General features: G+C 30.7%; 1 protein-coding gene across 1 annotated transcript; it reads right to left on the bottom strand.

Annotated features, from left to right (window-relative positions):
- Window positions 1-4,994: 4,994 nt before the first annotated feature.
- Window positions 4,995-5,870, bottom strand: LOC125813996 (uncharacterized). The gene is made up of 2 exons (XM_049493475.1): window positions 5,629-5,870; window positions 4,995-5,517 (listed from the first exon to the last, which is right to left on the bottom strand). Exons 1-2 carry the CDS (start codon window positions 5,868-5,870, stop codon window positions 4,995-4,997), a joined length of 765 nt encoding a protein of 254 aa, XP_049349432.1.
- Window positions 5,871-24,190: the final 18,320 nt, after the last annotated feature.

Raw genomic sequence — 24,190 nt, forward strand, 5'->3', positions numbered from 1 at the left:
ATTAATAATAGATACATATAAAAGATAAATGAAATTAAAATTAGATCATATAAATAGATACATGAAATTAATATTATATCATATAAATAGATACATGAAATTAATACTAGACACATATAACATATACACAAAATTAATATTAGATACTTCTATGATACATATGAATGTACGTGTATGATACTCATGTATCTAAGTGTTTAGTTTGTTGGATACATCATATATTGATAATAGATACATCAAATTAATGAATTTTATTATTTTAAGAGTAATAAAATGAAATTAATCAAATTGCATGACCGAGATATACACGTTTTTGTCTTTTATTAATAATATTAATGAATTTATTATTTCAAATAATAATAAAATGAAATTAATTAAACATAGATACACTCCTTGATTTCCGCCTTATATTAAGGAAATCAGTTACAACCTATTAATTTAAACAAATAAAATACGTATCTCAATTTTAAATTCGGCAGATACATGTATCTCACAGATTTAAACTCATGTATCTTAAGTATGAAATATGGTAGAGGAAGTAATATCTAAAACTATCAGGAATCTAAGTAATTAGGACCTAAACTAGTGGGATTTATGTAGTTTGCCCTTTTATTATTTGTGCCATTTCGCTACATTTGCAGAAACATTGCGAGAAAGATATGAACCATTTCCTCAATTCAGGTTTGTGTCTATCTCTATGTGTCATTAAATATGTATATGTGTGTGTGTCTTTGATATTTGTTTGTGGTGTTGGATTTAAGTTTGTCAAGAAGGTGAAAAATTGAATTTTGATGTCCTTAGCATTCATTTCTTGAACTTTCTTGTCTATGTATGTTGAGAACTTGAGATCTTGAAGATTTGAGGGTTGTGCACTGAAGTACTGCTCTGTTGACTCTAGCCATTCTCTGTGTTGGAATTTTTTATGGATGAATCTGTTTTTGTCTGTTTTTTTTCTTTAGCTCCATACTCATACAAAAGATATTTCTCCACTAAGTTGAAAGAGGTTTTATTACTATTTATTATAAGCAACACATATATCCTACAAAAAGAAAAAAAGAATTTCCATAGAAGTCTTATTCCTATAGTGCATCATAATTTATATCTTTACACTGATTGATTTATTAATTGATTTTCAAGATATAATATAACGTTTCACAATGATCCTGATCTTGATACAAAATTGTAGGATCATTGTGATTAAAGACTATTATATTCATGGGAAATGCAATTTCTAATGAATTCTTGTATTACACCAAAAGTGTGAAGTTCTTACCTTTAGGGTTAGATAACGATTTTGCCTTTGTTTTTTTTTTTTTTTTAAACCAAATTTGAGCTCGAAGCTCTTTTATTCAATAAAAAGAAACACAGTACAAGTCCTCCTGGCCCAATTTTCAAATTGGAAAGTTAACCCATATATGATTATCCTTTTTCTAAATTTAACCCTATTCCCAATTCTATCCCTAAATTTTGTTTCCAAAATCTCTTTTTTCATGTTTCTAGCTGCTCCTCCTTCTTGCTTCTTCCTTTCGAGAATTTTCCGTTTCTCCGATGCCTTCTTTGGAGCAGTATTCAACCATGGGTGTGTGATGCTACTCTTCTTCAACTGCTTCAAAAGGTACTGCCCCTGTTTATCTTCCTCCTTCTTTGAGCATCTAATCTTTCCCTTTTTTGTAGGTGTATGTATCGATTCAAAGTTCCATCTGTAGTCTAAGAGGAGCTTAATCCAATGCTTCGACTTCCATGTCTCAAGTATGTCTCCTTTCCTATTTCTGCCTTGATATCTAAATCCCACAGCGTGGATAGCTATAGATTTAAATATGTTGCTCTCGAGTTTCCTCTCTTTGACACTAGAAGGTGCGTATTGGAATCGATTCTGAATGTGTGGTCCTCGACTTTTGCTGGTGGAACTCTTTGCAAACTCATATCCAAGACTAGGTAGCTCTTTTTTTCTCACCAATTTAATGCCCTGGTAGTGGCACAAAATTGTAATGTAACTATAAAAAATGGCAAGACTATCCACTTCTTGATTAATGTATCTGTCATCCATGTTGGCTGCTTATATCTGTTATCTTTCTTGTCTTGATTCTCAAATTCGTGATTTGTGCTTTATCCATGTTTAGAATCTTTCTACACTTTGCTGGTAGTTGCTCAAATTGCATGTATTCCTGTATCTGCAACATACTGTATGCACTTTTAACAATGGCATCTGCTAATTGATTACCTTCTCTATATACATGCTGAACTTTGAAGCTGTTTTGTTCCACCATTTGTGTTACATCGTCCATTATTTCTAGCATCTCCCAAGGTATTTTCCATTCCCTAAGTATCATTTTCTTGATACCTAGTGAATCTGTTTCAATTATGACCCTCCTGAGCTTGTTTTTTATACAGAAATTAAGCCCTCTCTGAACAGCTGTCGCCTCCGCCATATTATTTATGGTAGTTCCTATCTCCTGAGCTTCTGCAAAGACCAAGTCTCCCCTTTCATATCTTATACAAAAAGCATAAGTGCTGACTCCTGGATTACCTCTTGATGATCCATTTGTGTTGCACTTAAACCAGCTTGCTTCTGGCATCTTCCAGGTCACACTTTTATGGAATAGTTTAGGTTTGTAATGTGTGAAAAAAATAACCATTTCCTCCCAAGTAGCTGGAAATTGAATCCAAGGGTAGGTTTGTTTTATGAACTGGTTTATTGTGTTTTGACACTGTTGAACCAGTTTGAAAAAACTCACATCTCTTTCATATCTCCTAGCATTCTCCGCTTCCATAATTCCCACAGAAGAGTCGCAGGTACTTTTTATGAAGATCTTTTGTATTTTGGTAGTACTCTTGACCTTCCACCATGAATTTATAAGTTGTTGTAAATGCACTCCATCTAGTTCAATACCTGCACAGAAAGCAAATTTCTTCCATAGCTTTTGGGCTATGGGAGATGTTAGAAAAACATGCTCCATCGATTCTTGTTCGTAATCTTCACAGCAATGACATCTCGAGGCAATTTGTATCCTCATTATCTTCAGATTATCATCTGTGGAGATTCTCTTTCTCAACACCCTCCAGAGGAAGAAACTGATTTTGAGAGGTAAACCCTTTATCCACACATTCGACAACCATTCTTTTTCCTCTCTCCTTTTCCTCAGCATCTTGAATGCTGATTGGACTGTGAAGTCCCCATTGGTATTGCTCATCCATATAGGGCAGTCTGCTTCATAACCAATCTCTGGTTTGATACTCTCAATAATGAAGTTAGTCATGTCTTCAGAGATAAAACTCTGAAGTTTCTCTTTATTCCAACCATTAATATCATTAAAATCTTTTACCTCCAAGTCTGATCTTTCTATGCCTCCATCCTCAATAAAGTATAAAGCTCCTTGTTGTGTCCAGTTGTCATACCAAACGCTACACTTTCCTGCTCTTATTTTCCACCAAATTTCCTGTTCCATCTCTTCCCTAATCTGAATCAGCATTTTCCAAATATGTGATGCTCCACTCCCTTTGGCCATGACTGGATGATCTTTTTTGCAATACTTGTTCCACATAAAAGTTCCCCACAATGAGTTAGTAGCCAATCTAAAATTCCACCACAACTTAGCAAACAAAGCCTTAGCAACATCATGAAGAGATCTAAATCCTACCCCACCTTTCTTATGGGGTTAACACAGGTCGTCCCAAGCCACCCAATGTTTACCCTTCAAACCTCCTATTTTCCCCCAAAAAAACTTTGCAAAGATTTGATGAATCTTATTTATGATACCTTTAGGAGGGTTCATTGCTGATAGTAGGTAAACAGGCATAGATTGTAGTACGTGAGCAATAAGTATTTGTCTTCCCCCATAAGATAAGAACTTGTTCTGCCAGCACATCACTCTTTTGTTGATTTTACCTAGGATGTATTCAAAATGTGATACCTTCTTTCTCCCATAGAACACTGGACATCCTAGGTATGTGAATGGAAAATGATCTTGTTGTATCCCCGTCCATCTTCTTAGTCTCTGTCCTGATATAATAGGAGCCTTCTCATATAGGTAGAAAAAACACTTGTTCTTGTTAATCATCTGTCCTGACACTTGTTCATAATCTGCTAGGACCTTCATCATCTTTTTCACAGATTTCTTATTCCCTGAGCAAAACAAAATGGTATCATCCGCATATGACAAGTGATTTATGTTTGGAGACCATTTCGGCATGCCATAACCCCTAAACTCACCATCTTCATGTAATTTATTCAGTCCACGGGCCAATACCTCTGCAGCTATGATAAACAAAGTAGGTGATAAGGGATCCCCTTGCTTTAAGCCCCTAGATGACGGAAAGAACCCATAAGACTGCCCATTTATCAATACTGAGTACCAATTATTTGATATTAATCTCCAAATCATGTCAATCATTCTCTCCGAAAATCCAAACTTCCTTAGTACGTTCGTAACGAATATCCAAGAGACCCTATCATATGCTTTAGCCATATCCAGCTTCACCACTACATTCTGCCACTTATTTCTCATATTGATATCTCTTATTCTTTCTTGTGCGAGGAGCACGTTTTCTGTTATGCTTCTTCCTCGAATGAAACCAGATTGGTTTGGGGAAATGAGTGTTGGTAGGATATTAGCAATTCTTTCATGTATCAATCTTGAGATGATTTTATTGATAAAAGTACTCAAACTTATTGGCCTTAAATCAGTAAAATTGTGGACATTTTCTTCTTTCAAAATCAGGATTAGATTTGTATGAGTAATGAACCTGGGCAATGTCTGTCCACAAAAAAATGTCCTGACCATTTTAGAAATGTCCTCATTAATAATTTCCCAGCACACTTGGAAAAAAGCTCCTGAAAATCCATCTGGCCTACTGGTGCTGTCCCCATTCAGCTTGTAAACCACCGTTTTAATCTCCTCCAAGCTTGGTAGTTCTTCCATGTTGTCATTCTGCTCTGCCGAGATCACATGAGGTATATTATCGATCATCTCTAAATTATTCATCACATCTGCTTCTCAAAACTGGTCCCCAAAGAAATCAACAGTTGTCTCTCCTATTTGGTCATGAGTCTTGAAAACATCTCCATGATTGGATTGAATCTCTCCTATATGCAGCTTTTTCCTTCTCCCTTTGACATATGTATGATAGAATTTTGTATTCCTATCCCCATCCTTGAACCATCTCATACCTGCCTTTTGCCTCCAAAATTCTTCTTGAATGTTGAGATATATTTTGAGCTCCGCTTCAGCTTTACTAAGATCACTCCTATTAGCCTGTGTTGGGCTAATTTCGAGTTGAATCTCCTTAACCCTAATCATATCTTCAAGTGTAGCCATTTTCTCAAAAATGTTCCCATAAACTTTTTTGTTCCACTTCCCTAATGTTGTCTTTACTTTCTTCATTTTGGCCTTAAATTCTAAGAATGGGTTCCCAACAAAATCAATGCACCATGCTTTCCTTACTATTTCTAAAAATTGTGGATGTTTAGTCCAGAAATTTAGAAATTTAAAAGGTTTGACCACATTTGTTTCTTCAGAACTACACACCATTAGTAAGGGAGCATGATCTAAACCCTATCTAATTAGGTGTTGAACACTACTACTCGGCAGTATATTCAGGAACTCATGGTTGACCATAACCCTATCTAACCTTTTGAAGATACATCCCTGTTCTATCCTCCCATTCCACCATGTAAATTTGCTTCCTGTGGTTGGTAATTCCACAAGCGCACTATTGTTAACACAATGTGCAAAGTCAGCAGCCTCTGAATGAGTAAAAGGGAGACCTCCTAGCTTTTCCTCTGCATTTAGTATCACATTAAAATCACCCCCCACTATCCATGGGTCACTACTTCTACCTAAGAGCTCCTCTATTTCTTCCCACAACTCCATTTTATCTGTCTCAGTACATCTTGCGTACACAGAGGTAATAGAGAATGGTTTATTGTGAAAAAGAAATTTCAAAGTTATTTGTTGATGAGTATCCCTTGTCACATAACCTGTCCACTACTCCCTCCAAAAATCCAGATCTTCGATGAAGAATTCCTCACTGCATTATCAAAACCCAATCTCCTCTTATAAACCTCTATCTCATCTAGATCTTGAAAAGGTTCCAGAAGAGCAATGAGTGAAAAATGATGTCTCTTATTCATTTCTATTAATCTCTCAAATGATTTTTGAGAATTAACAGATCTGATGTTCCAAAATAATATTTGTCCTATCATTGGGTAATGATATACCCCTTCTCCTTACTCCTCCTTGTCTTTACCTGAAGTGGTATTATAGTATGCATAATCCTATTCTTCTTATAACCACTTTTCAGCTCCTCCATCTGTCGAGGTGATAAGTCCCATGCCTTGCTGGCACTCTGTATGTTCATGTCCATATCGTCATCTTTTTCCTCCTGATAGCTTTGCTTCTGAGTTGGCGTCAGCTCATGAATATCTGGAATACTTTTATCTCCCGATTTTGACTCAACTATGCATAAAGGGTCTGGTGTTGACTCTTTATTCCTCTCCTTCTCGGGGTCCCATATTGTAATTTCTTTGCCTTCATTTCTGTTCAAAAACATTGTGTCCTCTCCTTGCTTATTTTGTGTTTTATCATCTATCCCTTGTCCATCATTCTCCTTTTCATGATCAACTGAACTTTTCCCTAAAGCTTCATGGCTTGTGAAGTAGTCCTCCACCCACTTCCTTGTTGACACTTTCACTTTTGTGTTAGATGTCTCCTCTATGGTCTCCTCAATCTGATCTGGATCCTTTAGTGCCTCAAACTGATTATTCTACTTCCACCCTTCTTTTTCCTTCCCCATAAGTTTTGGCTTAGGATTCCAAACTTGTGTACTGGCTCTGTGCTCATTGTATCTCAGAATTGTGTGATTCCTTCTATTTCTTTGTTCCTGAAATTATTCCCTGGCTTGTTCCGTTTCCCCTTTCTCTCCTGCCTTAGCTTTGCCCCCCTCTGTTATTGTCTGTCCCATCTCCTTGTGACTTTTATTTTCTTGCTTCTCCAACTCATTCTCCATACTAGCTTCATTCTTCTTTGGATATAATTCCGGGTGTAGCGCATAACATTCTTGTTCGTTGTGTCCTTGTAGCCTGCAAGTCACACAGTATTTAGGAACATAATCGTATTTTATTCTGATCCACTTTTCCACCACCTCACCAGACTGTTTCCTAACCCCAATATTGATTCGTTTTGGGAATTCTCCCAGAAGGTCCACCTCCACTTTGACCCTGGCACAGCTGGGTCTTGTCTGATTTTTGGTCGCCATATCCACCTGCAATGGCTTACCAACTGCTGCAGCGAGAGAAAAAATCGCTTCCTTCACAAAAAAATTAGGTGGAAGTCCCGGAAAGGATATCCATGCTATGGCTGTTGTCGTTTCCTCCTCCGGGTCGAACATAGATCCCATTTGAGTGTCCTCATGGGATACGACCATTGTCGTTGTGTCAAATAAAAAGTTGGCTTGGAAAGCAATTTGACATAATCCTCCATAATCTCAGCTCTGATCAAAACATGTCGAGTACCCAATAATCCAATAATACATTCTCCTTTTAGCTCACATTGTTTCGGGATTATCTTCCGTAATTCCTTGATTTCTGGCATTCCATAAGAGAACTTCCCAATCACAGCATATTGTAAATTTTCCTTGTAAATCATCTGTGTGACTTCCTCCTCTTCCCATACAATTCTTGGTTCCCCGTGAAGATATGAAATTGGTCTCATTGTTACTGGTTTAGTATCCACTAAGCTTGGACGTAAAATTGCAGCATAGTTTCTTGTAAGCGTTGGATCTGCTAGGGTTTGACCAGTCTCCGGAGGAGGCTGGCTGAAAGTGGTGGCCATGGCCACCGGTGAATCAAGGTAAAAGTGTATTTGATATGAATTGATTAATTACTCGGTCACATCCAAAAGTTGTTGTTTTTTTTTTTATTATTATTGACGATTTTGCCTTTGTTGTAAATTAAAATATAATAAAATAATTAACTGTTATATAGTAATATTTTATCATATCATCATATCTTTTTCAATAGTTTGCTTGTGTTGTCATCTCCTATAATTATTTATTTATTGTTGTAAGTAACAGATGAGGCATTGGACCATTTTTAAAGGCAACAAAAATAGCAGTAAATGAGGACATTGAAAAGTCCAAAGTTGAATTATCATTTTATCCCTACTATCCACTTTTAATAATATATATAATTTTATAAAACATCTAATTAATAATGTTATAAAATATCTAATGAATTAAATAGTAAATTCTCCATACATACCGAGAATCCACAATGATTTAGATACTAGCTACCGTAAGGTCATATTGATCGAATCTATATAAACAGTACTCCCTTGTCCCTAGTTACTTGTCTACTTTTCCTTTTTTAGTTGTTCCTAATTACTTGTCCATTTTGACAAATTAAGAAAGGACAATTTTTTTCTACTTATTATACCGTCAATTAATTACTTTGGAAAATGTAGAACTTCTTGAAAATCTTAAGTTTTTAATTCATGCACTTCATAATTAATAGGGGTGAAATGACAAACTCACTATGTCAATAAATGTTTTCTTAATAGGTGTGTCAATTCAAAAGTGGACAAGTAATTAGGGACATAGGAAGTATTATCTAATAAATAATTATCAGCATGAGATTAGGCATGTACAAATTAATATGGTAGTGGGGGACAAACGTGCAACGCACGTTCCCAAGAACTAGTTCATAATATAAGTATAACTTTATTTTTCTAATTGATAGGATTTTTTTTTATATAAAAAAAGCCATAACTTTTGTTGGTTTACCTTCTCAAGGAGTAACATAGAATTTGAAGTTGAGTGTCTAAATTATTTTTTTCCAAATTTTTTTTGACAAATATTATTTAGCAAAGTTCTTTAATTTGTATTATCATATTGGAGTTCACCTCTAATTTTCTATTTTTGAATGTAAATGTGAGCAGATCCCATAAGAATTTAAAGCTAAACGTAATAAGGGATGAGATAAAGTAGCAAAAAGAAAGAAAAAAAACGATGTATAATGCGAGAGTTTACTCCAAGGTAAGAAAGAAAAGTTTGAAAGAGATAATGTACAAAAATTGTGGGATTGTAAAAATATTTTGAGAGAAAATATATGAAAGTAGTTAATTATTTTAATTTTAGGACTTATTTTAGTTAATTAAACTTCATTCACTAATTTTAAATTATGACATGTTTCCTCAATCAAAGCAAGAGCTTGAAGAAAACGAAGAGAAAATAAATGGAGAGGAGCCAAATCCCGCGAATTTGGGCATGCCACAAACTAATAATGGAGGAAGTATGTGGATCACTCACACATGACTATTGACTATGAAACTTTTATTATTAAAGTTTTTATTGAAAGAGAAAGTATGTGGATCGCTCCAATATTGAGCTAGGTACCCCAAAACTTTTATTCGTGTATTAAAAAAATTATTTTTAAATAGAGTGATATATTTTTTTATTTGATAAATATTTACTGACGTTATCAATCTGTTATTTAGGTTAGATCTCACTTATTTGGAAAGAAATTTACAAAAGAATATATTCTTTTAATTAAAATTTCATTTATTTTAAAAATAATTTTAAATATTATAAAGTTTCCTCATATTCGTTAGAGTTTAGACTCTACTCATTTAAATAAAATCAGATGAGTACAGAGAAAGTAAGAGCATTACTAATAATTATGCCAAATTGATTCGTATGTCTCACGTTGGACTCCTTTTTCTGTAATCCACTAAAATTGGGAAGTGTCCTAAGTTTCGTTCCTCACTCGATCACAATTGCATGACGCTTTAATTCGATACTCTGCTTACGGACGAGGATGAATATACACCTCGATTCAAATATAGTTGGGTTATTCATAAAAAATGGTCTTTAATTTTTACCCTTCAAGAAAAACTTTGCAAGATATAATACCCCAAACATAAGTTAGTTTTGCGCTAAGACATAAGTGTCGTGACATTAACTTGTCTTTGTTAGGGAGCACTTTATCTGGGACTTTCCGACGCAAATGTGTCATCATCATTAGGATCATGTTATTGGTGGTTACTGAAGTGAACCCTTCTTCGTGTGAAAGCTTCCTGGTCCATCACAAGATCAGACTCGTCTTTGAATTTGGTTTACTTATATATAATCTTTTAAGAATAGGTTTTCTTTTAAAAGAATAAATAAATTGAAATACTCGAGCAAATATTCTTAAAAACATCTATCATAATTTTTGTGAAGACATGACAATAATGTAAAGATTTTTTTTCCACACTACCTTTTAAATTAAGTTACTATTAATACTTATCATAAAGATATATTCGTAATTATCTTATACATGACTTGACTATATAAATATTTTTTATATACAGTTAGCATATTGAATTTAAATTCATTTTGTACCCTTATGACTTAATTTTATTTTTGAGTTTACATTTTATGCACAATTAATATATACTAGAATTTTTAAACAATCATGTTAACTTCGTTTTTTTCAACATTATATTAATAATTTTTAAAATAAAAAAAGCAACCTACTATTAAAGTGAGGGATGCTACAATGTTCTAATTAGCGGCCATATTAAAATATTCAATATATATATATATATATTCTTTTAATTAAAATTTCATTTATTTTAAAAATAATTTTAAATATTATAAAGTTTTCTCATATTCGTTAGAGTTTAGACTCTACTCATTTAAATAAAATCAGATGAGTACAGAGAAAGTAGGAGTAATACTAATAATTATGCCAAATTGATTCGCATGTCTCACGTTGGACTCCTTTTACTGTAATCCACTAAAATTGGGAAGTGTCCTAAGTTTCGTACCTCACTCAATCACGATTGCATGACGCTTTAATTCCATACTCAGCTTACGGACGAGGATGAATATACACCTCGATTCAAATACAGTTGGGTTATTCATAAAAAATGGTCTTTAATTTTTACCCTTCAAGAAAAGCTTCGCAAGATATAATGCCCCAAACATAAGTTAGTTTTGCACTAAGACATAAGTGTCGTGACATAAACTTGTCTTTGTTAGGGAGCACTTTATCTGGGACTTTCCGACGCAAATGTGTCATCATCATTAGGATCATGTTATTGGTGGTTACTGAAGTGAACCCTTCTTCGTGTGAAAGCTTCCTGGTCCATCACAAGATCAGACTCGTCTTTGAATTTGGTTCACTTAAATATAATCTTTTAGGAATAGGTTTTCTTTTAAAAAAATAAATAAATTGAAATACTCGAGCAAATATTCTTAAAAACATCTATCATAATTTTTGTGAATAGACATGACAATAATGTAAAGATTTTTTTTTCACACTACCTTTTAAATTAAGTTACCAATAATACTTATCATAAAGATATATTAGTAATTATCTTATATATGACCTGACTATATAAATATTTTTTATATACCGTTAGCATATTGAATTTAAATTCATTTTGTACCCGTATGACTTAATTTTATTTTTGAGTTTACGTTTTATGCACAATTAATATATACTAGAATTTTTAAACGATCATGTTAACTTCGTTTTTTTCAACATTAGATTAATAATTTTTAAAATAAAAAAAACAACCTACTATTAAAGTGAGGGATGCTACAATGTTCTAATTAGCGGCCATATTAAAATATTCAATATATATATATATATATTCTTTTAATTAAAATTTCATTTATTTTAAAAATAATTTTAAATATTATAAAGTTTTCTCATATTCGTTAGAGTTTAGACTCTACTCATTTAAATAAAATCAGATGAGTACAGAGAAAGTAGGAGTAATACTAATAATTATGCCAAATTGATTCGTATGTCTCACGTTGGACTCCTTTTACTGTAATCCACTAAAATTGGGAAGTGTCCTAAGTTTCGTTCCTCACTCGATCACGATTGCATGACGCTTTAATTCCATACTCAGCTTACAGACGAGGATGAATATACACCTCGATTCAAATACAGTTGGGTTATTCTTAAAAAATGGTCTTTAATTTTTACCCTTCAAGAAAAGCTTCGCAAGATATAATGCCCCAAACATAAGTTAGTTTTGCACTAAGACATAAGTGTCGTGACATAAACTTGTCTTTGTTAGGGAGCACTTTATCGGGGACTTTCCGACGCAAATGTGTCATCATCATTAGGATCATGTTATTGGTGGCTATTGAAGTGAACCCTTCTTCGTGTGAAAGCTTCCTGGTCCATCACAAGATCAGACTCGTCTTTGAATTTGGTTCACTTAAATATAATCTCTAAAAAATAGGTTTTCTTTTAAATAAATAAATAAATTGAAATACTCGAGCAAATATTCTTAAAAACATCTATCATAATTTTTGTGAATAGACATGACAATAATGTAAAGATTTTTTTTCCACACTACCTTTTAAATTAAGTTACCAATAATACTTATCATAAAGATATATTAGTAATTATCTTATATATGACCTGACTATATAAATATTTTTTATAAACCGTTAGCATATTGAATTTAAATTCATTTTGTACCCTTATGACTTAATTTTATTTTTGAGTTTACGTTTTATGCACAATTAATATATACTAGAATTTTTAAACGATCATGTTAACTTCGTTTTTTTCAACATTAGATTAATAATTTTTAAAATAAAAAAAACAACCTACTATTAAAGTGAGGGATGCTACAATGTTCTAATTAGCGGCCATATTAAAATATTCAATATATATATATATATATTCTTTTAAATAAAATTTCATTTATTTTAAAAATAATTTTAAATATTATAAAGTTTTCTCATATTCGTTAGAGTTTAGACTCTACTCATTTAAATAAAATCAGATGAGTACAGAGAAAGTAGGAGTAATACTAATAATTATGCCAAATTGATTCGTATGTCTCACGTTGGACTCCTTTTTCTGTAATCCACTAAAATTGGGAAGTGTCCTAAGTTTCGTTCCTCACTCGATCACGATTGCATGACGCTTTAATTCCATACTCAGCTTACGGACGAGGATGAATATACACCTCGATTCAAATACAGTTGGGTTATTCATAAAAAAAATGGTCTTTAATATTTACCCTTCAAGAAAAACTTTGCAAGATATAATGCCCCAAACATAAGTTAGTTTTGCGCTAAGACATAAGTGTCGTGACATAAACTTGTCTTTGTTAGGGAGCACTTTATCTGGGACTTTTCGACGCAAATGTGTCATCATCATTAGGATCATGTTATTGGTGGTTACTGAAGTGAACCCTTCTTCGTGTGAAAGCTTCCTGGTCCATCACAAGATAAGACTCGTCTTTGAATTTGGTTTACTTAAATATAATCTTTTAAGAATAGGTTTTCTATTTAAATAAATAAATAAATTGAAATACTCGAGCAAATATTCTTAAAAACATCTATCATAATTTTTGTGAATAGACATGACAATAATGTAAAGATTTTTTTTCCACACTACCTTTTAAATTAAGTTACCAATAATACTTATCATAAAGACATATTCGTAATTATCTTATACATGACCCGACTATATAAATATATTTAATATACCGTTAGGATATTGAATTTAAATTCATTTTGTACCCTTATGACTTAATTTTATTTTTGAGTTTATGTTTTATGCACAATTAATATATACTAGAATTTTTAAACCATCATGTTAACTTCATTTTTTTCAACATTAGATAAATAATTTTTAAAATAAAAAAAACAACCTACTATTAAAGTGAGGGATGCTACAATGTTCTAATTAGCGGCCATATTAAAATATTCAATAAATATATATATATATATATTCTTTTAATTAAAATTTCATTTATTTTAAAAATAATTTTAAATATTATAAAGTTTTCTCATATTCGTTAGAGTTTAGACTCTACTCATTTAAATAAAATCAGATGAGTACCGAGAAAGTTGGAGTAATACTAATAATTATGCCAAATTGATTCGTATGTCTCACGTTGGACTCCTTTTTCTGTAATCCACTAATATTGGGAAGTGTCCTAAGTTTCGTTCCTCACTCGATCACGATTGCATGACGCTTTAATTCCATACTCTTGCTTACGGACGAGGATGAATATACACCTCGATTCAAATACAGTTGGGTTATTCATAAAAAATGGTCTTTAATTTTTACCCTTCAAGAAAAGCTTCGCAAGATATAATGCCCCAAACATAAGTTAGTTTTGCGCTAAGACATAAGTGTTGTGACATAAACTTGTCTTTGTTATGGAGCACTTTATCTGGAACTTTCCGACGCAAATGTGTCATCATCATTAGGATCATGTTATTGGTGGTTACTGAAGTGAACCCTTCTTCGTGTGAAAGCTTCTTGGTCCATCACAAGATTAGACTCGTCTTTGAATTTGGTTTACTTAAATATAATCTTTTAAGAATAGGTTTTCTTTTTAAAAAATAAATAAATTGAAATACTCGAGCAAATATTCTTAAAAACATCTATCATAATTTTTGTGAATAGACATGACAATAATGTAAACATTTTTTTTCCACACTACCTTTTAAATTAAGTTACCAATAATACTTATCATAAAAATATATTCGTAATTATCTTATACATGACCTGACTATATAAATAATTTTTATATACCGTTAGCATATTGAATTTAAATTCATTTTGTACCCTTATGACTTAATTTTATTTTTGAGTTTACGTTTTATGCACAATTACTATATACTAGAATTTTTAAACCATCATGATAACTTGGTTTTTTTCAACATTAGATTAATAATTTTTAAAATAAAAAAAAACAACCTACTATTAAAGTGAGGGATCCTACAATGTTCTAATTAGCGGCCATATTAAAATATTCAAAATATATATATATATATATATATATATATATATATATATATATATTCTTTTAATTAAAATTTCATTTATTTTAAAAATAATTTTAAGTATTATATAGTTTTCTCGTATTCGTTTGAGTTTAGACTCTACTCATTTAAATAAAATCAGATGAGTACAGAGAAAGTTGGAGTAATACTAATAATTAAGCCAAATTGGTTCGTATGTCTCACGTTGGACTCCTTTTTCTATAATCCACTAAAATTGGGAAGTGTCCTAAGTTTCGTTCCTCACTCGATCACGATTGCATGACGCTTTAATTCCATACTCTTGCTTACGGACGAGGATGAATATACACCTCGATTCAAATACAGTTGGGTTATTCATAAAAAAAATGGTCTTTAATATTTACCCTTCAAGAAAAACTTTGCAAGATATAATGCCCCAAACATAAGTTAGTTTTGCGCTAAGACATAAGTGTCGTGACATAAACTTGTCTTTGTTAGGGAGCACTTTATCTGGGACTTTTCGACGCAAATGTGTCATCATCATTAGGATCATGTTATTGGTGGTTACTGAAGTGAACCCTTCTTCGTGTGAAAGCTTCCTGGTCCATCACAAGATAAGACTCGTCTTTGAATTTGGTTTACTTAAATATAATCTTTTAAGAATAGGTTTTCTATTTAAAAAAATAAATAAATTGAAATACTCGAGCAAATATTCTTAAAAACATCTATCATAATTTTTGTGAATAGACATGACAATAATGTAAAGATTTTTTTTCCACACTACCTTTTAAATTAAGTTACCAATAATACTTATCATAAAGACATATTCGTAATTATCTTATACATGACCCGACTATATAAATATATTTAATATACCGTTAGGATATTGAATTTAAATTCATTTTGTACCCTTATGACTTAATTTTATTTTTGAGTTTATGTTTTATGCTCAATTAATATATACTAGAATTTTTAAACCATCATGTTAACTTCATTTTTTTCAACATTAGATTAATAATTTTTAAAATAAAAAAAACAACCTACTATTAAAGTGAGGGATGCTACAATGTTCTAATTAGCGGCCATATTAAAATATTCAATTTATATATATATATATATATATATATATATATATATATATTCTTTTAATTAAAATTTCATTTATTTTAAAAATAATTTTAAATATTATAAAGTTTTCTCATATTCGTTAGAGTTTAGACTCTACTCATTTAAATAAAATCAGATGAGTACCGAGAAAGTTGGAGTAATACTAATAATTATGCCAAATTGATTCGTATGTCTCACGTTGGACTCCTTTTTCTGTAATCCACTAATATTGGGAAGTGTCCTAAGTTTCGTTCCTCACTCGATCACGATTGCATGACGCTTTAATTCCATACTCTTGCTTACGGACGAGGATGAATATACACCTCGATTCAAATACAGTTGGGTTATTCATAAAAAATGGTCTTTAATTTTTACCCTTCAAGAAAAACTTCGCAAGATATAATGCCCCAAACATAAGTTAGTTTTGCGCTAAGACATAAGTGTTGTGACATAAACTTGTCTTTGTTATGGAGCACTTTATCTGGAACTTTCCGACGCAAATGTGTCATCATCATTAGGATCATGTTATTGGTGGTTACTGAAGTGAACCCTTCTTCGTGTGAAAGCTTCTTGGTCCATCACAAGATTAGACTCGTCTTTGAATTTGGTTTACTTAAATATAATCTTTTAAGAATAGGTTTTCTTTTTAAAAAATAAATAAATTGAAATACTCGAGCAAATATTCTTAAAAACATCTATCATAATTTTTGTGAATAGACATGACAATAATGTAAACATTTTTTTTCCACACTACCTTTTAAATTAAGTTACCAATAATACTTATCATAAAGATATATTCGTAATTATCTTATACATGACCTGACTATATAAATATATTTTATATACCGTTAGCATATTGAATTTAAATTCATTTTGTACCCTTATGACTTAATTTTATTTTTGAGTTTACGTGTTGTGCACAATTAATATATACTAGAATTTTTAAACCATCATGTTAACTTCGCTTTTTTCAACATTAGATTAATAATTTTTTAAATAAAAAAAACAACCTACTATTAAAGTGAGGGATGCTACAATGTTCTAAGTAGCGGCCATATTAAAATATTCAATATATATATATATATATATATATATATATATATATATATATATATATTCTTTTAATTAAAATTTCATTTATTTTAAAAATAATTTTAAATATTATATAGTTTTCTCATATTCGTTAGAGTTTAGACTCTACTCATTTAAATAAAATCAGATGAGCACAAAGAAAGTAGGAGTAATACTAATAATTATGCCAAATTGATTCGTATGTCTCACGTTGGATTCCTTTTTCTGTAATCCACTAATATTGGGAAGTGTCCTAAGTTTCGCTCCTCACTCGATCACGATTGCATGACGCTTTAATTCCATACTCTGCTTACGGACGAGGATGAATATACACCTCGATTCAAATACAGTTGGGTTATTCATAAAAAGAGGTCTTTAATTTTTACCCTTCAAGAAAAGCTTCGCAAGATATAATGTACCAAACATAAGTTAGTTTTGCGCTAAGACATAAGTGTCGTGACATAAACTTGTCTTTTTTAGGGAGCAATTTATCTGGGACTTTTCGACGCAAATGTGTCATCATCATTAGGATCATGTTATTGGTGGTTACTGAAGTGAACCCTTCTTCGTGTGAAAGCTTCCTGGACCATCACAAGATCAGACTCGTCTTTGAATTTGGTTCACTTAAATATAATCTTTTAAGAATAGGTTTTCTTTTTAAAAAAATAAATAAATTGAAATACTTGAGCAAATATTCTTAAAAACATCTATCATAATTTTTTTGAATAGACATGACAATAATGTAAAGTTTTTTTTTCCACACTACCTTTTAAATTAAGTTGCCAATAGTACTTATCATAAAGACATATTCGTAATTATCTTATACATGACCTGACTATATAAATAGTTTTTATATACCGTTAGCATATTGAATTTAAATTCATTTTGTACCCTTATGACTTAATTTTATTTTTGAGTTTACGTTTTATGAACAGAATTTTTAAACCATCATGTTAACTTCGTTTTTTTCAACATTAGATTAATAATTTTTAAAATAAAAAAAACAACCTACTATTAAAGTGAGGGATGCTACAATGTTCTAAATAGCGGCCATATTAAAATATTCAATATATATATATATATATATTCTTTTAATTAAAATTTCATTTATTTTAAAAATAATTTTAAATTTTATAAAGTTTTCTCATATTCGTTTGAATTTAGACTCTACTCATTTAAATAAAATCAGATGAGTACAGAGAAAGTAGGAGTAATACTAATAATTAAGCCAAATTGATTCGTATGTCTCACGTTGGATTCCTTTTTCTGTAATCCACTAATATTGGGAAGTGTCCTAAGTTTCGCTCCTCACTCGTTCACGATTGCATGACGCTTTAATTCCATACTCTGCTTACGGACGAGGATGAATATACACCTCGATTCAAATACAGTTGGGTTATTCATAAAAAGAGGTCTTTAATTTTTACCCTTCAAGAAAAGCTTCGCAAGATATAATGTACCAAACATAAGTTAGTTTTGCGCTAAGACATAAGTGTCGTGACATAAACTTGTCTTTGTTAGGGAGCACTTTATCTGGGACTTTCCGACGCAAATGTGTTATCATCATTAGGATCATGTTATTGGTGGTTACTAAAGTGAACCCTTCTTCGTGTGAAAGCTTCCTGGTCCATCACAAGATCAGACTCGTCTTTGAATTTTGTTCACTTAAATATAATCTTTTAAGAATAGGTTTTCTTTTTAAAAAATAAATAAATTGAAATACTCGAGCAAATATTCTTAAAAACATCTATCATAATTTTTGGGAATAGACATGACAATAATGTAAACATTTTTTTTCCACACTACCTTTTAAATTAAGTTACCAATAATACTTATCATAAAGATATATTCGTAATTATCTTATACATGACCTGACTATATAAATATATTTTATATACCGTTAGCATATTGAATTTAAATTCATTTTGTACCCTTATGACTTAATTTTATTTTTGAGTTTACGTTTTGTGCACAATTAATATATACTAGAATTTTTAAACCATCATGTTAACTTCGTTTTTTTCAACATTAGATTGATAATTTTTAAAATAAAAAAAACAACCTACTATTAAAGTGAGGGATGCTACAATGTTCTAAGTAGCGGCCATATTAAAATATTCAATATATATATATTCTTTTAATTAAAATTTCATTTATTTTAAAAATAATTTTAAATATTTTAAAGTTTTCTCATATTCGTTAGAGTTTAGACTCTACTCATTTAAATAAAATCAGATGAGTACAGAGAAAGTAGGAGTAATACTAATAATTATGCCAAATTGGTTCGTATGTCTCACGTTGGACTCCTTTTTCTGTAATCCACTAAAATTGGGAAGTGTCTTAAGTTTCGTTCCTCACTCGATCAGGATTGCATGACGCTTTTATTCCATACTCTGCTTACGGACGAGGATGAATATACACCTCGATTCAAATACAGTTGGGTTATTCATAAAAAAATGGTCTTTAATTTTTACCTTTCAAGAAAAACTTCGCAAGATATAATGCCCCAAACATAAGTTAGTTTTGCGCTAAGACATAAGTGTCGTGACATAAACTTGTCTTTGTTAGGGAGCACTTTATCTGGTACTTTCCGACGCAAATGTGTCATCATCATTAGGATCATGTTATTGGTAGTTACTGAAGTGAACCCTTCTTCGTGTGAAAGCTTCCTGGTCCATCACAAGATCAGACTTGTCTTTGAATTTGGTTCACTTAAATATAATCTTTTAAGAATAGGTTTTCTTTTTTAAAAAATAAATAAATTGAAATACTCAAGCAAATATTCTTAAAAACATCTATCATAATTTTTGTGAATAGACATGACAATAATGTAAAGATTTTTTTTCCACACTACCTTTTAAATTAAGTTGCCAATAATACTTATCATAAAGACATATTCGTAATTATCTTATACATGACCTGACTATATAAATATTTTTTATATACCGTTAGCATATTGAATTTTAATTAATTTTGTACCCTTCTGACTTAATTTTATTTTGAGTTTACGTTTTATGCACAGAATTTTTAAATCATCATGTTAACTTCGTTTTTTTCAACATTAGATTAATAATTTTTTTTTTTAAAAAAACAACCTACTATTAAAGTGAGGGATGCTACAATGTTCTAATTAGCGGCCATATATATATATATTCTTTTAATTAAAATTTTATTTATTTTAAAAATAATTTTAAATATTATAAAGTTTTCTCATATTCGTTAGAGTTTAGACTCTACTCATTTAAATAAAATCAGATGAGTACAGAGAAAGTAGGAGTAATACCAATAATTATACCAAGTTGATTCGTATGTCTCACGTTGGATTCCTTTTTTTGTAATCCACTAAAATTGGGAAGTGTCCTAAGTTTCGTTCCTCACTCGATCACAATTGCATGACGCTTTAATTCCATACTCTGCTTACGGACGAGGATGAATATTCACCTCGATTCAAATACAGTTGGGTTATTCATAAAAAATGGTCTTTAATTTTTACCCTTCAAGAAAAGCTTCGCAAGATATAATGCCCCAAACATAAGTTAGTTTTGCGCTAAGACAGAAGTGTCGTGACATAAACTTGTCTTTGTTAGAGAGCACTTTATCTGGGACTTTCCGACGCAAATGTGTCGTCATCATTAGGATTATGTTATTGGTGGTTACTGAAGTGAACCCTTCTTTGTGTGAAAGCTTCCTGGTCCATCACAAGATCAGACTCGTCTTTGAATTTGGTTCACTTAAATATAATCTTTTAAGAATAGGTTTTCTTTTTAAAAAATAAATAAATTGAAATACTCGAGCAAATATTCTTAAAAACATCTATCATAATTTTTGTGAATAGACATGACAATAATGTAAAGATTTTTTTTCCACACTACCTTTTAAATTAAGTTACCAATAATACTTATCATAAAGATATATTCGTAATTATCTTATACATGATCTGACTATATAAATATTTTTTATATACCGTTAGCATATTGAATTTAAATTCATTTTGTACCCGTATGACTTAATTTTATTTTTGAGTTTACGTTTTGTGCACAATTAATATATACTAGAATTTTTAAACCATCATGTTAACTTCGTTTTTTTCAACATTAGATTAATAATTTTTAAAATAAAAAAAACAACCTACTATTAAAGTGAGGGGTGCTACAATGTTCTAATTAGCGGCCACATTTAAATATTCAATATTTATATATATATATATATATATTCTTTTAATTAAAATTTCATTTATTTTAAAAATAATTTTAAATATTATAAAATTTTCTCATATTCGTTAGAGTTTAGACTCTACTCATTTAATAAAATCAGATGAGTACAGAGAAAGTAGGAGTAATACTAATAATTATGCCAAATTGATTCGTATGCCTCACGTTGGACTCCTTTTTCTGTAATCCACTAAAATTGGGAAGTGTCCTAAGTTTCGTTCCTCACTCGATCACGATTGCATGACGCTTTAATTCCATACTCTGCTTACGGACGAGGATGAATATACACCTCGATTCAAATACAGTTGGGTTATTCATAAAAAATGGTCTTTAATTTTTCATATTTATTAAGCTTTACTCAATCAAACTATATCCCATAAATTAGAATATGACCGAGGAACCTCGTAGTAATAATTATAGGATTATATGACAAATTGATTTTTGAGAGAATGTGTCTCACGTTGGACTCCTTTTTTCTGTAATCCAGCAAAATCCGAAAGTGTATAGGTTTCGTTCCTCACTCGATACGATTGCATGACGCTTTTTTTCTTATATATGAAACGGTGAATATATAAATTTTATTCTCCATTCTATTTTATTTTATAATTTTTATTAAAGAAATGATATATTTTTATATTTGAATAATCACACAAATATTATTTATATCAACAAAATGTCCATTAGGTTAATTTTTTTATCCAAAAGATAACCAACTTAGGACCCGTTTGACCATGCGATATGGAATCATAATATGGAATTATGATATGATATCATAATATGAAATCATGAGATGAAATTGAAGTTTTGTTTGGACATGCGATATAAAATTTTTGTGTTGTATATTTTCTCATAAGCATAAGAACATCATAAGTTGTAAAATTATTAAATTTGCCCCAATTATTTATTCAATCTTACCAAATAAACAAAAAATTATAAAATTGCATAATAAGTTATTACAAAGCTATTTGTTCTCCACTTAAGTAACTGTTTCATCTAACTTTAATTCAATAAAAAAAATGAACATAAATTGTAGTGTATTAGTCTTTAATATAATCCTCCCACATAGTACAAATAATCTCCTCAAATTGAACTTGCATTTCTCGATCATATGGCCGAGAAGACGAACCAACATTGTTACTTTGAGTCATTTGTTGATCAATATCATTCGCAACTATATTTTCATGCTCATAGACAATAAATATTTCATCACTCCTTTGATATTCTGGCAAATAATTATGTAACAATGTATAAGCTATGAGAATTTTCACTTGTGCATCAATATCATAATGATTCATGTCTTGTTTCACTTGTGTGCAATTACACATTTCCAGTGCATTAATTTCATGCTAAAATCAAACATAATGAAAGTAGTGATTATCAAACATACATCACCAATTTTGTATTTTTCATATTAAATTGCCTTAAACATTTTCATATGTAGCCGAAAGAGCAGTTTTTTTAATTATGAAAAACCAAAAAAGTATTACTCCTCCATTCTTATTTATATTCACCAAATCAATTCCTATTTTATCATTTATGTTTACCAAATTTAAAGTAATAATAAATTTTATGTTGGTGAAAATAATAAATTTTAAAAAGTAATGATATGATTATTAATTTTATTTACATATGAAATAAATGGTTAGTAGATATAAATACGGGATTGTTTAAACAAAATATAAATATGTAGGTCAATTTTTGTATTTAAAAAATCTCAAAATCATGATATGGAATTCTCATATCATGATTTTTGGATAATATGAAATATGAAATCATGAGATGGAAAGCGTGAAATCGCATGTCCAAACGCTAATTCCATCTCACGATTCCCGCATGGCCAAACGCCTAATTGGAAAAACAAGATACTCATTACAATAAAGTAGCCATTCTTTCTCCTTCTTCACCTTCTTCTTTGTTCTTCTTCGTTCATCGTTCTTCTCCAGTGATATGGGATCTGCAAAACCAAGAAGATTTGGACTATCTATGAACATTAATTGTTGGAACAACTGTAAAATAATTGAACAAGAATATGTTTATGTAAACATGACTTCTCTACTTTTTTTTAAAAATCGATGTAGCGCAAACATGAATTATTTGGAGCAAATTAGCAAATTATATATCAAAAACTTGAAACATCAAGAGAATTTTATATCTAAAATTTTGGGATAGTGTAGAGATGATTTTGAGTTGATTGAGATTGAATAGTCAGTGTATACTTCATAAATAGTTAACTTATTTTCAGTTTTTTAAGTGTATCATAGTATATAGTCAATGTATAACTCATATATAGGTAAACTATATTGTATAGTCAATATATATTTTCTATGACTTTTGGCAAACAATATTGTATTGTCAATGTATACTTTCTATGACTTTGGCAAGCTATATTGTATAGTTAATGTATACTTCCTCTGATTTTTGACTATTTTTTTTATGTAAATTAAACATGACTATATTTGTTGTAAACTAATTACTTTATGGTATATATTTGAAACTAGCCTATACCCTACCAAATGACCCCCTATGACCCCTTATTGACCATGGGAAGTGCTTTAAAAAGGATTCTTTTTAAAAGAAAAAAAATGTATTAAAGAAATAAACAAAAAAAAGATTTTATTTTCATTTTCCTCATTCATTGACCATCATAGTTATTTGGGCCTGCCACTAAATACTCATAAATTTCTTAATTCAAATATAAGGTCTAAAACTCTAAATAAAAGTTACTCTACAAATATGTCTCTGATATACACATATTAAAGACAATGTATGGTATTTAAAATTAAAATTGTGAAACACAAATGCATAGAGGAAAAAGGATGAGAGAGGGAGAGAGTGGAGCGTGAGAGAGGCTGGCGAGCAATTTAAGCAGTTTTAACCGAGGCTGTATCTCAAATACAACCTCTTAGCGAGTGAGATATATTAATGTATTATGAGTAAAACTAGCACTACATTATGTAAATATTGAAATTGTCGCGGGCGGCTTATGGTTATTCGTGGCTATAATGTCGTGGTTTGTAAAAAATCCTCCTAAT

This window comes from Solanum verrucosum, unplaced genomic scaffold (genome assembly GCF_900185275.1).
Source record: "Solanum verrucosum unplaced genomic scaffold, falcon-dt-bn FXZP01000205.1, whole genome shotgun sequence".
Lineage (NCBI taxonomy): Eukaryota > Viridiplantae > Streptophyta > Magnoliopsida > Solanales > Solanaceae > Solanum > Solanum verrucosum.

What these genes read in the sequence shown, in the direction of transcription:
- LOC125813996 (XM_049493475.1), bottom strand. Translation starts at nt 5,870, where the DNA reads ATGGAGTTGTGGGAAGAAATAGAGGAGCTCTTAGGTAGAAGTAGTGAC. An exon ending in CAGGGATGTATCTTCAAAAG is followed by an intron (nt 5,518 to 5,628) that starts GTTAGATAGGGT and finishes AATGGTGTGTAG; the next exon opens with TTCTGAAGAAACAAATGTGG.